The sequence below is a fragment of the Boleophthalmus pectinirostris genome, unplaced genomic scaffold (assembly GCF_026225935.1).
Source record: "Boleophthalmus pectinirostris isolate CB_2022bp ecotype Guang Dong unplaced genomic scaffold, ASM2622593v1 HiC_scaffold_1, whole genome shotgun sequence".
NCBI classification, from domain to species: domain Eukaryota; kingdom Metazoa; phylum Chordata; class Actinopteri; order Gobiiformes; family Gobiidae; genus Boleophthalmus; species Boleophthalmus pectinirostris.
Genome location: NW_026570970.1, coordinates 22372076 through 22390985, shown reverse-complemented (window position 1 = coordinate 22390985; position 18910 = coordinate 22372076). Strand labels below are relative to the sequence as shown.

Below are 18910 nucleotides of genomic sequence, written 5' to 3'. Positions count from 1 at the left end.
AAATTGCATGTTTCGGGCATATAAAACCAAAAAATGATTGAGACATAACCAAGAAAACCAAGCTTGTAACCATTTCCTGGCTTTATTCTCCAGTAATTTACCCAGGAAACTGCAGGAAAACCTGAACCTGTTCTGTGAAAATGATTCCTGGGTCAGGCTGCATGTGTGACTGGGGCTTAAGGTAACATACGTGAACCAGTATTACAGCTTCCCATACCATTCCGGGCAAGTATGACGGCGATGTACTGCTGGCTGAAAGTGCTGAGGGTGAGCAGCATGGCCGGAGTCTGTGTGGTGCTGAAGCTAAACGCCATGTCCTCTCGGGCACGGCTCTGCGTCTCTGTGGAAACGCTGGAGGCCGGCGAGTTCCCCGTCTGCATCACCGAAAAGGGCTCCTGGAAGGTGTAGGTCACTGAGGACTCCCGGTCAAAGGACACCGACACCTCTGAGCACAAAAGAGAGGAGCAGATACTAAGAGCATTAGATACTGTATAAAGAGCTTAAAGGACCCATGTTACACTATTTTCTACATATAATGTTGTTCCTTCATTACAACCTGGAGTTGTGTTATGTTTCATTCAAACATATTTAACACATAAACCCTTCATATTTAGGCAGAGTTCTTCGACTCAAACTGAAAACATTCCACCTTGTGAAGTCATGTGGTCATACAGAAAGTGCTCCACTGTTTAAAACTTCTTACACCTTTAACAGAATTATCAATTTTGGATGCTTTCAGCCCAGAAATTGCCCATCGTTACTTAAAAAATAGAATAGGTAAAAAGTAAGTAATGAATTTGAAAACTACCACGACATGACATCACAACGTGGAATGGAGCATTTTGAGCTTTTGCGATATAGACAGACTAATAATAAAAGGTTACTCAAAGATGTGTGAATGAAACAAAACACACATTCAGGTATGTTTTTGAGGAGGTAACAACATTATAACACTCACAAGAGTCAGTTTTGTGTAATACGGAGTACAGGTTAGACTACTCATTTCACAAAAATTTTTTTGATTTTTTTTAAAGATTTGACTCAAAATCTTCCTGGATGGACATGAGCAGCAGACATGACATCCATCCTACCAACCATACCAACTACCTACCAATCAAAACTTGAATCAACTGCACAATGCTTATGAGTAAAAAATACAAATAAATGATAGCTTTAATTTTAAACTGCCCATATCTTGGCCCTGCATTTTAAATAGATTTTTAAAAATGAGCAAATATTAACAAACATGTTTATTATTATACATTTTTAAAAGAACTGTGGATTAAAAATATGGCTAGGAGCATCTGCGGGAGAAACATGTTCCACCGCATGATAGAGATGAGACAGAGTTTGTTTCTAACAGCAGGAATATGAAATGAACTAACATGAATACACTTTTAGTTGTTCTGGAGTTTCAGAAACTTCTTCTACCATATGGATCTGAATATTTATATAATTTAGTTACTGTATTTAAATAAGGCAACTATTTAGACCTTTAAGAGATACAATTGTTTTTCCTTTGAATACTGACCGATTGCATTTTAAGTATTAGGGTAAAAACACAGTGGTTTCCATATATTTAAATGTTTAACTTACAATTAGAGATGGACCAATATGCACTTTTTCATGACCAATGCTGATATCGACTGTTTAGACTCCAGAGAAATCGACAGCCGATAAGCTCTGCTGGTATTTTTGGGCTGATGTGTAGAACCGGTTAGTTAGTTAGGTTATTTTTCCCAAATTATTCAAATAAAATTTAGTACAAACTCACCTACAATGTTCTTTTACTACAAACTGTGTAGAGAGCAGTGTAGTCACATTTATGCAGTACTAAGGTGTTCAAACAAAGCTTTATGCATACATTCTTTATGCATATTTAGGCTGCTGCTTGGGCCAAACAAAATATCGGCTTCTGCTGGAGATTTATGGATGATAGCCGATATGCCAAAAAGGGCAAATACCTGCACGATATACAGTATCTCTACTAATAATCTTACTATAGTAGTAGCAGTATTTTGTTGGAAACCGACTGGGCGCTTTTTGACCTTGCTGACTGAAAGTACATTTGGTGGATTGAAATAATACATTATTCAAATTGTCTAATTTTGTTTTGTATTTTAGAAAGAATTAGCACAGCTGTCAATGTAATTAGTATTTTTTCTGCTTGTAAATGAACACATTTCACTAAGTCCTCCTGTTATTCTTCCATATTGCAGCTGGACTGTGCATGTGTGGCACGATCTGTGTGTGTGGATTTGGTGTTCTCACAGTGAGCGGCCGATAATCTGGTCTAATGCATTTTAAATGTTCTGGAGTCTGGAGCCAGGACAAGTATTAATTGCCTCTTGCATTTCTCCCATTTCCCTCGGACAGGCCTAACTGAATGACCCAGACAGTGATCGATGCTTTGTTTGCCATAATCAGCATTAATCTGCTCAAATAATGATATGAAGTGTGAAGCAGGAGCTGGCCGGTGCTTACCTAGTTCGCAGGTGGTCCCTCCATATGCCAACTGGGCAAAAACTAGTTTAAAGGAGGCAACATTGGGCATTTTTTTTTTTTTTTTTTTTTATATTGCAAAACTATGACATGCTAATAGTTATATAGTTTTAGACAAAGAACACCCAAGTACTAGATCAGCATTAATAAAGTAATGTAATAATATATATAATGAAAGGATAGTTTAGGGGGCTTCTTAAAGGTCCTATATTACACAAAATTGACTCTTTTGAGCTTTAAGCCAAGTTAATGTGTTGTGTTTTGTTTCATTCACACATGATTGATTAACCCTTTATTATGAGTCTGTCTACATTTCCAAAGCTCACAGTGGAGTGCTCCCTGTATTACCACACGGTATCACGAAGCAGAACAGTGTTTTCTGCTTGAGAGAAGAACTCAGCTCAGCCTAAATACTGTAATATGTCCCCTTTAACCTTATGGTCCATCAAGATACTGTATATGGCTATTCTGGGGTGCAATGATACATCGTTAAACATCAATCAACTGAAGTAGACTTGAGTGTTTTGAAAACCAATGTGTCATATTGTGTAATATTGTCATATTGTGCACTATTGTGATTGTACTGCAACATCTTTAGAGCTACTTCAATGTATTCTACAACAATATCCCCAAACAATATGAATCAAACCAAATCCATTATCATATTCTGACAAAACAAGGAATTTATACTCTTAGGAAGGATGATGCTTGCTGCACTAGAGCATAACATTTTACATAGCGTACTCCAATTGGGTGATTTTCTATTTTTGAAAGAAATATCCAAACAAAGTCCACAAATGTTGTAATTACAAAATGTTTTTGTTAGGTATTCACAAAATTGTGCATGTCATTGCACAATTCCAGTATGCACTACAAAACTCCATAGTAGGGATAGTGGTGGAGAATTAAGAAACAATTAACACATTTTATCATTGGTGTAATTTAATTTGTAATTTTACAGATTGTGGATTATTGAAACTCTAAAAGCAGGTTTGCTGCAAGTCAGTCTTTGCCAATACGGTGTCCAAACTTCCTCATGTGGGATCTGGAGCTCTATCGATCTTATTTCAAGTCAGAGCACTTCAAAGGCTTTTTCAACCAAGTGACACAATACTAGTGTATAATTTGTCATTTTAAAAGATAATTTCATTTTATAAATCAATAGATGAAGACTTTGCCTCTGTATCTTCAAATGTTTATAACACTGTGACATCTCACCTTGATCGCAGGTGGTGCCCCCGTATGCCGACTGGGAGCAATCACAGATGTACCCACTGCTCTTCTCTATGCACCTCCCTCTGTTGTGACACAAGCTGCTGGACCCACTGCAGTAACCGGGGCAACCAGAGCTCACTCCAGGCGTCATTTTGGCTCTCTCTTCCAGGTCAAAGTTCACACCATTGACGACAAGAGTCCGAATGCATCCCAGAAACCCTCTCTGCTGTGATGCTGTTCCCCCTGAACAAACAAGGAGGACATTACTTCTATCGAACGCTGTTGAGAAAAAATCTACAATTACTCAAATTTTTCATTAGGATTTATCATAAGCGTAAATTTAATTCGACTGTGCATCCTGGTTTGGCACTTGTGAGACCTCATTAAATATAAATGTACAATTATGTGTACAATTTGGACTAATGGCGTGCTGAAGAGCTATAGCAGTGTCACTAACTATCAGCGTGAGTGTGGCTTATGGGAAAGATAAAGCAGGAGTAAATATCTGTGTGTTAAACTGCACGCAAAGCAAAAGCAAAAATGGACGCCACATATAACACTGAGACTGTAATTAACTATATGCAGCTGTAGAATCCATCAGTGTAACAGGGACTGGAGACAAAGAAGCTGCAAGTGTTTGTGTGTGTGTGTGTGTGTCTGCCAAGTACTGCACTTTACAAACGAACCGTGGTGCGCTCATAAATAAGATATAACTGTTGTGATTTGAGCACCAGTAAACACACAAAGGGAACACACTTCTACTGTGGAGTCTGCCAAAAATAAAAATCTAAATTGAATACTAAGAAAACATTATTTCAACTTAAAATTCTGTACTTTTTTGACAACAATATAGCCTGTAATTAGAATGAGTCATTATTTATACTCTATGGGCTATAATTTCAAATACCGTAGCCTTTAGCAATAAGAAGGGATAAAGGAGTTTCAAAACCCACGCAGCTCTATGGCAACCATCTATTTTGTTTGTTTAATAGCCATTTAATAATACAGCTGTTGGCTTGACTGTATATTTACTCAAGTTACAGTCTATGCATGATCTATATATTGTTAATTAATATTCTACATCAGTACAATGCTAATAGATATGTAGTGATGCTATGTGGTTCCCTATAGTTCCTAATTGCCTGCCAGTTAATTGTAAACTAAACGTTTATGGCATTATTTTCTATTGGTCCATTTCTAATCTCCTCCACATATTGACAGTGACTATAATTTGGCCATTAACACATTTTAAAATACATTACACACTGTCTAAAACCACATTAGCTGAAATAAATTGGTTTAATCCAAGTCAAAGCCTGTGCTGATGTATTCACACATAGATATTACATTTGCTTTGTGAGAAAATGGATCATCTTGATAGACTGACACCTTTGCACTTCCTGCACATGAAAAAACTATTACGTTTTCACAAAATGATAAGTTACAGAGATTTGAAGAGCATTTTCTTTTGTCATTTCTATGTTCCTGATTAATTATTTTTCAATGAACTCTTGGGTTCACGGCACACAGCAGAAAATCACAATCACATAAAGAAACAAGTCTTTTGTAATGATATCTTTGTCCCTCCCAGTGTGTTATTAAGAAGACACTTAAATGTCAAAGGGGAAACAGGAATCTGTGAAACCAGACAGCTCCAGCACTACGAAAACAGTGGAATACATTAGTTATACCCAGTCGCATAAATGATGGCTACAGCACAGGTCTTGAATTTGTTTTTAGGGACTATTTGTGCACACATATTGAAGCACAGTCCGTATTGAGCATGAAGCCAGGAAATACAGCCGAACCATAATCAAAATATTGGCCACCAGCAATAACCAGAAAGGCGCCTCTGCAATTGGAGATAAAGAGAATACTGCAGCAACAACTTGTAATATCTGAGCGCTATCGTTTCTATTTTGGGATTTTTTGCACTTGAAAATCAAGCTACTACCACATGTTTGTTTATGTTTTATCTGATGAGGAGTGTGCTTATTAAGGAAGACCAATTTAGTTTATCTCTTTCAGCAATTCTGAAGTTTTGATTAATTTCACAGTATGTTTAATTGGCTAAGTGAAATAAGATATATCAGGAAAGAACATTTCAGTTGAGTTATGAGTAGTAGTAGATTTTGTTGTATTAAATTAACATTCACATTTGAATTCTGTATTTCAAGTTTTGTATGTGATGGTATTTTAAAGGACCTATATCACAATATTTTCTGATCTATGTTGTTTCCTCATCAAAAACATACCTGGAATTTTGTTTCTAAAAACACTCTGCTACACTGTGTTTTTAAACTCTACACACCTTCACTAGAATCATTTGGATGATTTCAGCCCTGGAATAGCTGATCTCTACTGAACTAAAGGTAAAATATAGCTGTTAACTTGAAAACTGCTTAATGCTTCACAAGGTCGAACAAGGCATTTTGAGCTTTCGAGATGACGACAGATTAATAATAAAGGATTACTCAAATATGTGTGAATTAAACAAAATACAACTCCAGGTATGTTTTTGATGATGCAACAAGATTATAACATGGCTCAAAGCTCACAAAAGTCAGTTTAGCGTAATATACGACCTTTAAATAAACACTTCAAATCATCTAAAGTAATTCATAACAGAAGGTGGTATGCACAGGTCTCTTTACTGACATTGAAGTCTATAAAGAACATCTCTGGAATGCCACAGTATCAGAGTTAGTGATTTCATTCTGTGCAATACAACAGCTCACATTTGACCTCAATGCTTCCATCTACCATCTATCTTTTACTTGTCTCAAAAACACAACCAGAAAAATCAATGTCTGTGTGTGCTATAGACCCACCCACGAAGAGCTGGCTGCTGAGGCGGAGGCGCAGGTAGCCCTCTGCTGGTGCCTCTCGGAAGCGCAGGGGCAGCTGGTCCACCTGCAGAGACGCCTCCTTCACGTTACGCTCGGCTCTCACGTAGTGCCACTGCCTGTCGTTCAGCGAGAGGTGGGACTTCACAGAGAGTACCGCTGGACCATTCCCCACGTCAAAGGAGAACGTCACCACAGAGGGTGCTGTAGAGTGACAAGAAATGTAAGATGGCGTTTAATATTTTTGAAATAATAATAATAATAATGTATGCTATTATAGTCACAGCTGCCCTGGGGACAGATGTGAGGTTGTCAATCTTTGCCATGGTCTCCTCCTAACACCACCAACACTCATGCACACACCACATTCATACTAGATAAAGGTGGGTGAACTGTCTTGCATAAAGAGACCATAACAAAACTTGGTCTGAGCAAGCATTGATTCTCCTACAGCTCTAACTACTGAGCCACAGCTGATCTAAAACTTGTATTTGTGTGTCAAAATTCAAAATTCCATGGTTATGTGACAACTGGAAAAGAGAAATTTGCAAATAGTTTATGTCTGAGCTTTTGACTCAGGCACACCTTAAATTCCACCGTGGTTCCGCAGTGAGTACCCTTGTAGCCAGAGTGAAATGGGCAGTGCCCATTAGGAAACACACAAGTGATTTGGGGCACTTTATAAGGAGGTACTCTTGGGCCAGTTGAGTCCCAGGCTGTAGAGCAGACCTGGGCATTGTACAGGTCCCGGCCCACATACGGCCCTTTGGCTGATTCTGATTGGCCTGTTTAAGATAATTTGGAATTACAAAATAGATATATTTTATCATTTTACCTCATGCATGAACTAAATCTGCATTGCTTTTATTTTACAGGTGCTATTTTTAAAGACATTTTTTATAAGGCAGCCTCACTTTTTCATTGCTTAGTCATAACATATACTCTTACCAGTCTTACCAGTTTGTCGAAACAATGCAATTTACTTTTTCATAAAGAAATACAATTAATATTATGCAAAATCCAGTTTAACATTTTGGCCCGGCCCTCCCGAATATTTTCTGTTTCTCATGTGACCCCATGGAAAAAAATAATTGCCCACCCTGCTGCAGAGAAAAGCCCAGGGCACAGTTTGAACTTACAAAAGCTATGGTACCAAACGTTTTTGGGTAAATGAGTAAAGTTTATGTTTTCCCTCAAAAAGTATATTGAAAAAGCAGCTACACATTTAAGTTGGGTTTATTTTCACTGTCTTTTAGAATTGTTTTGGTAAAATGTCATACAATTGTCAGCAATGTGCCAGTACTTTTGCAAAACTGTTCACTTATTAAGTCAATTTGTGAAAACTTGTTGCTGATTAGCCCAGATTTTAGCACTTTCCTTATAATTACCAGTACGGTTAAAGCTATTAAAAAAGATATAAAGATATAAACAACACAATTATTTGACCAGCTTTGACTATTCCCCCAACATGTGGTTAATAGTCAGGTCAGTGTGTGAACTTTTTAAAAAACCTTTGTCATCTCTTTTCTGATGCAATGTGATTCAATGCTGCTGAGAGACAGTGGATGAGTGTGGTTGGCCCTGACAGCTTGTCAATATTTCATGACGCTCGAGTAAAACACAAAGGGCTTAACATATTCAAGGAAACTGACTGCTTCCTCATTGAGCATATTAGCAAAGTCTCTGCGGCTGTGTACACCTCTGACGATCAATATCATAATGCAGAGGGGAATGTAAAGTAGTTTATCAAACCTGTTGGCAAAGTACAGACAACTTACAGCCACTGAATTCTTTATTAGTTAATAGTACATTAAAGCAAGAGTCTATAGGATAATACTATGAATACAAATGAACCACTGTACCTGAACGAAAAGCCAGACGCTAAAATAACTGCTTAAATAAAACCAGCTTTGTTGTATGTGATTCTGTTATGAGATATAGTCTGAGAAATAATATACACATAAGGTTATATTACCTAGAAAAACATTTCAAAACTTTGGAACATTGAAATTATGCAAGTTTGTGTAGGCTACAACTGTATATTTTCTTGTTTTGTGCTGTGCTCCAGTTTGTATAACTGAAATTCATTCCCTTTAAATCGTATTTATTTTAAGCTTAGAAACCCATTACGTCAGCCCAGCAGATTTTGTTGAGGTCCTTACTTATTTATGACCCGACTGTGTTTATTAAAGGCTTTGCTCTCCTCTACTCCTGGAAGAAGGAAATATTTGTTACATTTCATATGACAGCACGACAGCAGAGAGCAGTGTGCCATTTGGATCAGACCGTACGGTTAGACCTGGCAGGTTGGGGAAATTAAACTGTCAACATCAACCTGCCACTTTACACACAAAAGGAGGAAGTATCACAGGGCTATTCTTGTACAGGTATATCTGTGTGAGCGAGGAGGTCTTTGTACTCACAGCTCAGCTCCACTCGAATGAAGTGCTTGAGGCCCAGGTTTTCCAGAAAGACTCCAGACGGGGAGCTGGTCTTGAAGTAGAAGGAGATATCGGATGCTAGCTCAGCCTGAAGAGTGGGGAAGTAGAGGTACGATGACTCCTGGTAGAAGGAAGCGGCATTCCACAATGTCTCTGCAAGGGAAGAGATAGAGAATGTGAATGTGCATGCTTTAAGATGTGTAAATATAGTCTGTGAACCTCTATGTAGTAATATGTTATATAAATATTACAGACAATATGATGGAAAAATGTAATCATCAAAAGCTGTGTTATGTGAATAATGTTGAGAGTAGAGATTGACTAATATAGGTTTTTCTATAGCTGATGCAATACCGATATTTTTGGGGCTCATTTGGATTATTTTCTACAAATTCTGTTATCAAAATTTTACTATAAACTCATCCACAGCCCTTTTTTACCACAAACTTTTAAATAAAGCTTTATGTGTACTTTTTAGGCAGAAAGTTGGGCAAAACAAAACAGCCTGTAATTTAAGACTGATAGCAGATATTAAAGAAGGTTTCATCTGTGGTCATCTGAACTCTGTTTTTGGGATGAAGACATTTGAGGTCTGATCCAGAAGCCATTTTCAATTGATGGAACTGGCTTGAACATCATTATGGGTCGTTATGGTTCTACTGATGAATAATGTTAGTTGTAAACAAGGGCAGTTTCACTCTAAAACTGCTCCATTTGGATTTAGGTACCCACAATAAGACAGGAGTGAGCCAGAATCCAAACATTACCAAGAAAAAAACAGGGCCAAAACAAGGATAAATTAGAACTAAAATTGAGAAAATGAAACAGAATTTCTTGAGAATGTTAAGTCAAACATTTTGAGCATTGAAAAGAAAACAGTCTCTCTGAAAAGCTATGATATTTCTTTTCTTGCTATACAGATATTGTTGCATGAGCTAATATAACAATAACACAAATTTTCTGTAATAATGTTGTGACAGACTGTTAGGATAGCTATTTGATCTTTCTGGACTGTAGATTTTCTGTATTAGAAAATACAGAAATATACGGTGGCTATTCTGTTACACTTTGTGTAAACAATCATCAACAATTCTGCAAAATGTGAAGACTTTACTCAATCAATGCATGTTTTATTTAATTGCTTTTATGAAGTCTTGTATGCTTCAGGGAATCACAGTAAACTATTACAGCAATAAAGTAATTATGATATATTAGCAATGCAATAACAAAGGAAATAATGTACACATTTACATTAAGTTGTTAAGTCTAGTTAATTAGGAATAAAACTGCATTGATTTACGCATACAATAGATTACAAGCTAAATTTCAAAGCATATCTGCTGCAACCCAGTTAGTGTATAACTGCTTTTCCATGGTTATAGAACAGTGTGATGTACCGCACTGGGCAGAGATAAGGGCCTCAATTTTCTTCATCCAAAGTTTGTGAAGAAACTCTTTTATAGACCACGTCTATCCTTGGTCCAAATGCCCCCATTTAAAATCCATTAGATAACATTATGCTACATTTATTTGGACAGTTGTGCCCAATACCACAGAGTAAGTGCACTTAAAACTCTTTGGAAACAAGAGGTAGGCATCATCCTAAATCGTGTCCATTAAAAAAAAATATATAAGTGCCCCAGAGTCTGCACCAAGATAGTTCTTTATTTACTTGGGGAGCAAGATCAATAGATATTTGATTTGATGTGCTTTTGGATAGGACAGTTCATCCAGATGAACATACATAATGCACATGCTGTAAACATGTCAGATTGTAGCCATGGGCTAATTTCCATCTGTTGTCCAATATTCATTCTCACTGTCATTGGAAGCACAGTGGCCGAAATGTCTGCAAGGACACAATAGCAGTCGGCACTAGACAGAGTGAGGATTAATCCACCAATGAGTCACTGCCGCCCCTCTACGGCACCTGGTATTCCCAGTGGTCTCCCATCCAGTACTACCCAAGTCCAACCCATGGATACTGATTATAGTCTATGTACATTAAAGGACCAAAAGTGATAATGAAACTGAAGAATCTGAAATACGATGCTTTGTATACAGAAATGACCAGGCCTGTTGTTAGCTGTATTACAGCTATTTTTCTCTGTTGTATCTATCATTGTTTCCACTCTTGTGATTTCTGGATCTGTCCATCTTAAACCACAAAAGTTTCTGTGCCCCTTGGACTGAGGTGATCACCTACTGTCTCCATAGCACCGTAGCGGGCCCACGTGGAGAACCGCCTGCGCCCCCGTACGGTTGGTGTCTCCAATCACCATCTGGGTCACAGGCAGGTGCTCCTTATACGAGAGCACCCCAGAATCATTAGCCCTGTGAGAGAGGAGGGAGAAAAATGAATGAATGAGATGGAGAGAGAGAGAGAGAAAGAGAGAGAGAGAGAAAGAATGAGAAAGAGAGAGAGCTGAGACAAAGAAATAGAGAGATAGATAGACAGACAGAGAGAGAGAAAGAGAGGAGAGGCTTCAGGGTGCAACGCTTTTATTATGAAAGTCCAGATAACCGTGCCCATTCCTCTGCATTAGCCTCGAACGCTCAGTAAACACATTCAAATGGGCACAATCTATCACAAACAGACAAGAGCCGGTGGAAATATGCGAACAGAGCTCAACGTGAGGAAGGCGCGCTGTGAATTATCATCCCCTCAATACAATACGCCTTTGTTTTTCCATTCAATGCCATGAAAATGTGATTAGTTTAAATGGAGCTATAACGCACTGTACATATAATTCAATTGGCAGTGAACACAAGAATATGAGATTAAAGACATTATGGTGTGTGATGTGGTGGTTTACACACAACAGTGGATTATGAAAAATGTGGTTACTGCAATGGTACGAACATGCATTCCAAGATAAGAAGCTAATCTGTGTATTTACTTAACACATTTACAACATCCTCTAAGACTTGTACTTTTTTTAATGCAAGAGTATTCCCCCCATGCATCCAGTAGATTTATATGCCAATCAAATATTGTCTTATGTTTTTTCATTTTCTTGAATGTTGTATTTCGAAACATGGAATATTTAAACTTTTGTATGTACACAGCGTTGCTCTGCTCTGGCCAATTACTTTACAGAAAATTGATTCTAAGGGCACATTCACATTTGCACACATATATAAAAAATGAGCCTACACTGGGACTAAGCCACAACTAAACCAGGACAGAACCAAACCAAGTCCACGTCAGGATTAAACCAAGACCAGACCAGAACCAAACCAGGAAAATGTGCTCAACAGTAGCTATTAATAGTGGCTAAACTAAATGTAATATTGTTATCAGGGTTAAACAGTTTGCACATAATTAAAGTATGGGGGATAATCATGTTATTTTGATTGATTGTCCTTGCACCAAAACCAATCGTGTCATATTAAATACCATGTTTCTCTGTCGGCGTCGCAGTTGCAGAAGTAGTTCATGTCCGCACAGTTCTCCTCCAGGCTGCACGAGCACTGCTGCACCCCAGGCAGGAAGCCCCCCCAGTAGCTCCGCCTCTCTCCTCCACGGTCCAGCCACCAGGACAGGGGGCTGCCATCTGAGCATAACACAATACACACAGGAGTGTAAGACACATACTACTGCTACTGCCTGAAAACTCATGTCTAACCCTAGCCCTTATTTCATTTTTTTTTTTTCAAATCATTACTTAAAAGATTATAATTAAAATTTTATTTTAGCTCCAACTATTTAAAACATTTCTTCTATAAATTTCTGAAAAAAAAAAAGCCATTGAATCTTATTTATAAATGTTTAGCTACCTAATGCAGTCTTAAGTTAATAAAAAATAATATTAAGATATCGATAAAGTTTATCCCACCTACCATGTCTGGTATTAGTTCTTTATTGCATTTTAAGCCTGTGGTCTTTCTGTATTTTGGCCCTAGTCCCAGAACAGTAATGACAATTCCTACAACAGATTTGTCAGACTTGTCAGGATTTTCAGATGCTTGTAGGGAAACAAACTGGCCTATGCTCTGTCTTCTCATTTAGCGCTCAGCATTGCTGTAATGTGGATTAATATGTTTTTTTTATTGCCTCAGGCTACCTGTCATACTGCTAGCATTATAGCTTAAATTTATCTTTCTGTTTGCAAGTAGACAGTTGTAGGTAAACAGGAAGTGAAAGATACATAGTCCATTATATTAGAATAGACTGTCATACATTAAGTTATTTTTTAAAATGTATACTATCTTCAAAAGCTACCACAATAAAATATCCTCTCAAGCTTTGCTCTTTATGTACCACTATATACCAGTGGAAGTATTAATGTTGAACACCTTTCTGTTTAATAGTGTAAAGTGTATAACATCTTTCAGAACAGCTTAAACAATAGTGGAGCTAAGTTCTTTTGGAACATCTACGTTGTGCACATCGAGATTCTCTTCTGTGTTACACAGAAGTCTTGTTAAGAGTCCATCATCCCCTCTCCTATGGAAGTTTTCTGGATGCTTTATTGATTGACCCGGAGATTACATTTGGCCCAGACCCAACTAACAATGAGGAGTCTCTCAGTGACACGCTCATTCACCAGCCTGATGCAATGTCCCCACCCAGTCCAACAAGCATCATATCAAAGATAATTTTGGTGTTACACCATACTTCAGAGAAATTATATGAGCTTTTTCAGATGACATACTTAGCAAAACTAAGAGAAGGATAGTGGAGCAGGTTTACTCAAAGATGGTGTACCCTAGGAACCACATATAAAGCCCCCCTCCTGGGGTAATCTTAGTTTCTAGTTTCAGGCCTCAAATTACTATTTTGTTCCCCACTTGGTATTCACAAATTAACCAAACTGTTCCCACGAAATACCCAAATTGTTTTGTCGAATTAAGAAATCGGAGCTTACGCACTATATGGCTTGGGCATGTGGCTAAACAAACGTTGGACTTACTCCTCATTTAAAAAGAGCTGGAGAGAAATGGCAGCATTTAAGCCTACATCCACATGTTTTAACTACATAGACACTGTTCAGTCATATCAGTGGGGGGTTTAAAGTTATGTGAGTTTATTATTGTGTAATTAATATAATGCCTGATGAGCTAGTCTGCTAAAACTACCCAATGCACTGCATTTCAATAAACACTTATACATAGCCCTTCATCCCAGCTGCTGAAAGTGTATTTTAGAACAATTACTTTATATGGGACTATTTAGGCTGCAATCTCATGTGCAGCTGCAGGTGAATGCAGCGCCAACTCAAAGTTTAGATCTGACTGATCAACAACAACTGTCTTTCCCACAAATTAGGGCATAACCAGTGATTGCCAACCAGTAGGACACACCCTTGCTCTAGCCGTTGCTTCTGTTGTGCTCATTTTCACTATTTCATTTTAGAATGTGCACATTTCATTCCAAAAAACACTGTACAAAATGTATAACATAAGCTACTGTACATGAATATGTGACCATCCATAGGCAAATCTTAGTTTACAACAATATACTTAAAATGCCCAGCCATAACATTTTTGTTGGGATTTTTTTTTTCTCTCTAAGTAGGGCTCTTAAACCAATTTGCATATAGTTTGACATTTCTTTTGAGTCCAGTGCCTTTTCTGCTACTACTGTCTTGGCAAAAACACTAAACTCACATACGTACCAGAGCCTTCACTGCTGGTTTGGTGGAGTGATGGTACTGCGTAAGGTTTAGCCTCTACTGCCAACCTCATTGTGCATCTTCCCTGATATTTTTCACTAGCATCTGAGGGTCAGACGTTGTAGTGAAAATTTCAGGCTTTACTGAGCACAAGCATAGTGATGAAGGCCAAATTGTAATTCATGTCGTTGACCTTTAAAGCTAAGTTGCCTGCGTATACTCATTAAAACTGTAAATCTAGGCCAGAAAACTAGACTAGTACCATGCAAAAGCAACACAAATGCACAAGTTAGATCTGAATATTTGAATAATTATTAAGAAATAACCAGACAAAGCTGATTAAAAGTCATCCCACGGCAGGAGAGCTGGTGCTGCCTTACAAACCAGTTCTTTTGCGTTCATGGCAGGGAGTGAATCGTAATGTGTTATTTTCACAACAGATGAAGTCATTGTTTGCTGCTTGTGTGTCTGCGTGACGCCTGGCTGCCTGTAAGTGTCAATAAGGCAGCGGAGGAGCTATAAAGACACGATTCATTAGCTGCACTATGAGCTTAAGTAGCCTGGCCTCAATCATCTGTCACACCGCGTGCCCCTGCATTGTGGATGAGACCGACGAGCAGGAAGAAAGCCATTACGCTACATGCCACTATACATAATCAAGTGTCATAGGGAGCGTCTCTGTGGTCGCCTCCTGGCATATATTATGGCTACGAAGATAACTTTATGTATGAAAACGCATCAGCCATATTATTGTTATAGAGAAGAAACAATGACCTGCTTTTCAGTAATGAGCTATTTTAGATTCAGCTTGGTATAAAAATATGTGGCACTACTGATCGCGATGTGTGGCGTTCTCCAAACGGGATCTGATGGCCGTCCACTAACAAGCCAATCTATTAGAAATGGTGTGTGTGTATGAGCAGGGTTCTTACGAAACGTTGGTATGCAGGAGAGGGAGGGTTTTTATTTACACTCAAATATCACATGGCTCATTTACAGGTAAATGATGAAGACTGACTTGCAAAAGACACATCCTCTTCACACACATACTGTATCTTATGGGTAGAATTGAATGCACTTAAAGGTAAAATATGCAATTTTGTGGAGGTCAGGAGATACGTCACTACTATTACTACTACTTTTACTACTGCTAATAAATACCAGTACTTTTTCTTCGAAGAATTGGGACACAGTGCTTTAAAGGGCCCATATTCTTCTATTTTTTGATCTGTTCTAATGTTGTTTCCTCATCAAAAACATACCTGGAGTTGTGTTTTGTTTCATTCACACATGTTTAACACACAAATTCTGCATATTTAGACTTGAGTTTTTCTCTCAAACTGAAAACACTCAACCTTATGATGTCATGTGATAATACATGAAGTGATCCATGTACCTTCACTAGAATCATTTAGATGATTTCAACCCTGGAATTTCTAATCAATACTAAACAAAAGGAAAAAAAGGATAAAAGGTAGCTGTTAAGCTGAAAACTACCACTGCATGACATCACAGGGTGGAGCACAGCATTTTAGACAGCCTAATAATAAAGGGTTACTCAAGTGTGTGTGAATGAAACAAAACAACAACTCCAGGTATGTTTTTAATGGGGTTACAACATCGCTAGAATCAATTTTGTTTAATATAGGACCTTTAAAAAAATATTCTGCATTCATCCAGAAGAAGACAACAAAGCTCCGGTCACAGCCCTGTCACCACACAGCAGGTAGGAGCAAGTTGATAAGAAAAAAAATTAGTCTTTTTCATTCAGTTACAATCATAAAGTTTCACAGGAGTTATCTTATCTACCCTCAAAATCTATAATTAAGTTGTTGTGTGGTGAGGGCATGGCAGCAGGAAACAGCAGAGATTTTGAAGACAAACTAAAGGAAGCATCTGACAGTGTACAGTCTCAATGAAATATGTGCTTTTGTACTCGCTACCACTGTGAGATAACCTCTTCCTATTATCATTTTACAAGGAAAATTATGACCCCAACTATAAGCATGGAAAATAAGTAAAACATTTGTAAACAGTAAGTAAAAGCCAAGTGTGTCAAGTTAAATTTGTTTTACAAGGTTATTTTTCCCATTCTTCAATAGAACACCCCTGGATGTTCTTAAAGTTCCACTCAGTAATTTTTCTGCATAAAATATGTATTTTTACTGTAAGCAGTGTGTCATCTCCACAGTTCTGACCTGTAACTTGGCTGGGTGGTAACATTCTGCTTGTTTCCATGGAGAGAGATAAGTCTAATGCCATACTGTGGAACATTCCAGACAAGCTATGTTCACATTCTCAAATTCTAACATTCTAAAGATGCTGAATATCACTGTATAAACATTTCATATTTAGATGGCAGCTGAAATGATATAATAAGAAATCAGTGAGGGCAGTAGACATTATACCAATGGTGGCAACTGATGTATTGTAAACAACAGAATCTATTGATTGTATCTTCTATAGTGCCATATCAAAACAGACACACTCATAAATAAAATAGACAGTAAATCTCACTGTTACCTCTGGAAGTATTATATATCCCCAGCTTCTATCATATTTCTGACACTGTGGGTAATGTAATGGTCTGTTATTGGGAGGTTCTGGTCCTGGTTAGAGCTATTGCACTGATCCCAGTAATTGGTAGAAGGTGGCCTGCTCTTGTCAACATTTTACTCTGTTTGCTCCTTGCATTCAAAGATGTGCTGCTGGAAAACTGGTGAATGCAAATTGGCCATGGTTAAATGAATGTGAGAGTTAAAGGTTTCCACTGAGCGCCTCTGGGTCAGCTGTGTTACTAACTGGTCACACATGAGGTGGACAGGCATCAGCCAACTGTGACCACTAATTGTAACAAGCAGAAAAACAGGAAGTGTAAAATGGACAAAATATGTATATGGATTTTTACGTTCTGGAGCACATAGCAACATAGCATAGGCTACATAATAAGAATAAGAATAAGAATAATCAAAATAAGAATCTTTGCTCACTACTATGTAACAAAGTACGTACATTAGGGCTGTAGGATTTTAGTTGTTTCATTGATTAATTGGCCGATGGTGTCTTAGTTGCTCAAAATTTGTATTAGTCAAGAAATAATGTCATCTAGATTATATATGGGATAAATGGGACAACCGCATAAAAGGAGAAGTGAGTGAATAAGTTGAAGATTTGGTATTTATAAAAAGGACCAATTAGGGGTTACTTTAGCTATAGCCCTAAAGTAAATAACTAAGAAAACAGATAGCACTTGAGTTTCCGTTGCGTCCTTGCCTGTCCTTGTACCAACCACAGCCTTGGTTTAGGACTCCACTCAGACGATGCGTGGGTTTACAAATAAGAAATGTCAATCAATACTTGTGAATTGGAGGTCAGACGTCTAGATATTGGCAGAACCAATGAGAAAATAAATACATACATCTCACTGTGATGTCAATGTCCACATTAAAAACCTGACACCCCCTGTTGTTTTATGGGCCAGCATTTTATCATTTCGCTCACATCTTCTACAACAGCCAGAGGTAACCAGGAAAAAAGTATGTTTGAAATCTTAAATGGCCATCTTGCACACACACATACAGGTACTGATGGGTTTGAGAGAATGGTGAGAAATTAGGACAGGTTCCAAAGCGATTAACTATATAAAATAAAATATTAAATCTATAAAATGGAAAAAAAAAAGTCCTCAAAATGTTGCATATAATACTTTTTATATTCTCAGTGTTACACAGATGAGCCACTAATCTGGATGTTAACTATTGTTGACTCTTTGAGGAAGACACTTGACAAAACCTGGCTCAAAAAGTGGAGATGGGTGCCTCCTCCTCACATGTTTCCCCTGCAGCATTGAAGAATGGATCCAATGCAGGTGACCAATTTACTCAATAAAGTATATGCCATAACCATAAAGTTAGATGAGACAAATGATCAAGATTGATTTTGGTTGCTTTGACCAATGCTCTGATCCAACTTTGTATTAACAGCCTTATAGTAAAATTGTACAAACATAACAGCACAATTTACAAATGTATAACACCAATACTATAGTTAAGTGCATAGTGATCTTCAAAATGTCCTTGAGTGACAACCAATATTGCGTTAACAAACCCTGCAAAGCCTCTAAACCTTTTTGACATTTTTTTTCTTTTATTTAATGCCAAATTCTAGCTGTCATCCTGTCCCTATCACACGTTTTTAAAATAAGATCTCGGCGGTAACCACACAGGGCTGGGATGTCCTACATTTGCCTCCCCCTGTGCTTTTCAAAGCCAACAATTGGTCATTTTCA

At 37.8% G+C, this 18910-nt stretch overlaps 1 protein-coding gene across 2 annotated transcripts in view; it reads right to left on the bottom strand.

Annotated features, from left to right (window-relative positions):
• LOC110156156 (contactin-associated protein-like 5) overlaps positions 1-18910 on the bottom strand; it is a 73799-nt gene that overhangs the window by 10220 nt on the left and 44669 nt on the right. For both annotated transcript variants that reach the window (XM_055149598.1, XM_055149603.1), the window contains exons 12-17: positions 12405-12561; positions 11211-11338; positions 8987-9157; positions 6549-6767; positions 3721-3960; positions 218-445 (exon numbers count right to left, since the gene is read on the bottom strand). In XM_055149598.1, the coding sequence (XP_055005573.1) occupies positions 218-445; positions 3721-3960; positions 6549-6767; positions 8987-9157; positions 11211-11338; positions 12405-12561 (1143 nt within the window). The remainder of the gene's footprint in view (positions 1-217; positions 446-3720; positions 3961-6548; positions 6768-8986; positions 9158-11210; positions 11339-12404; positions 12562-18910) is intronic.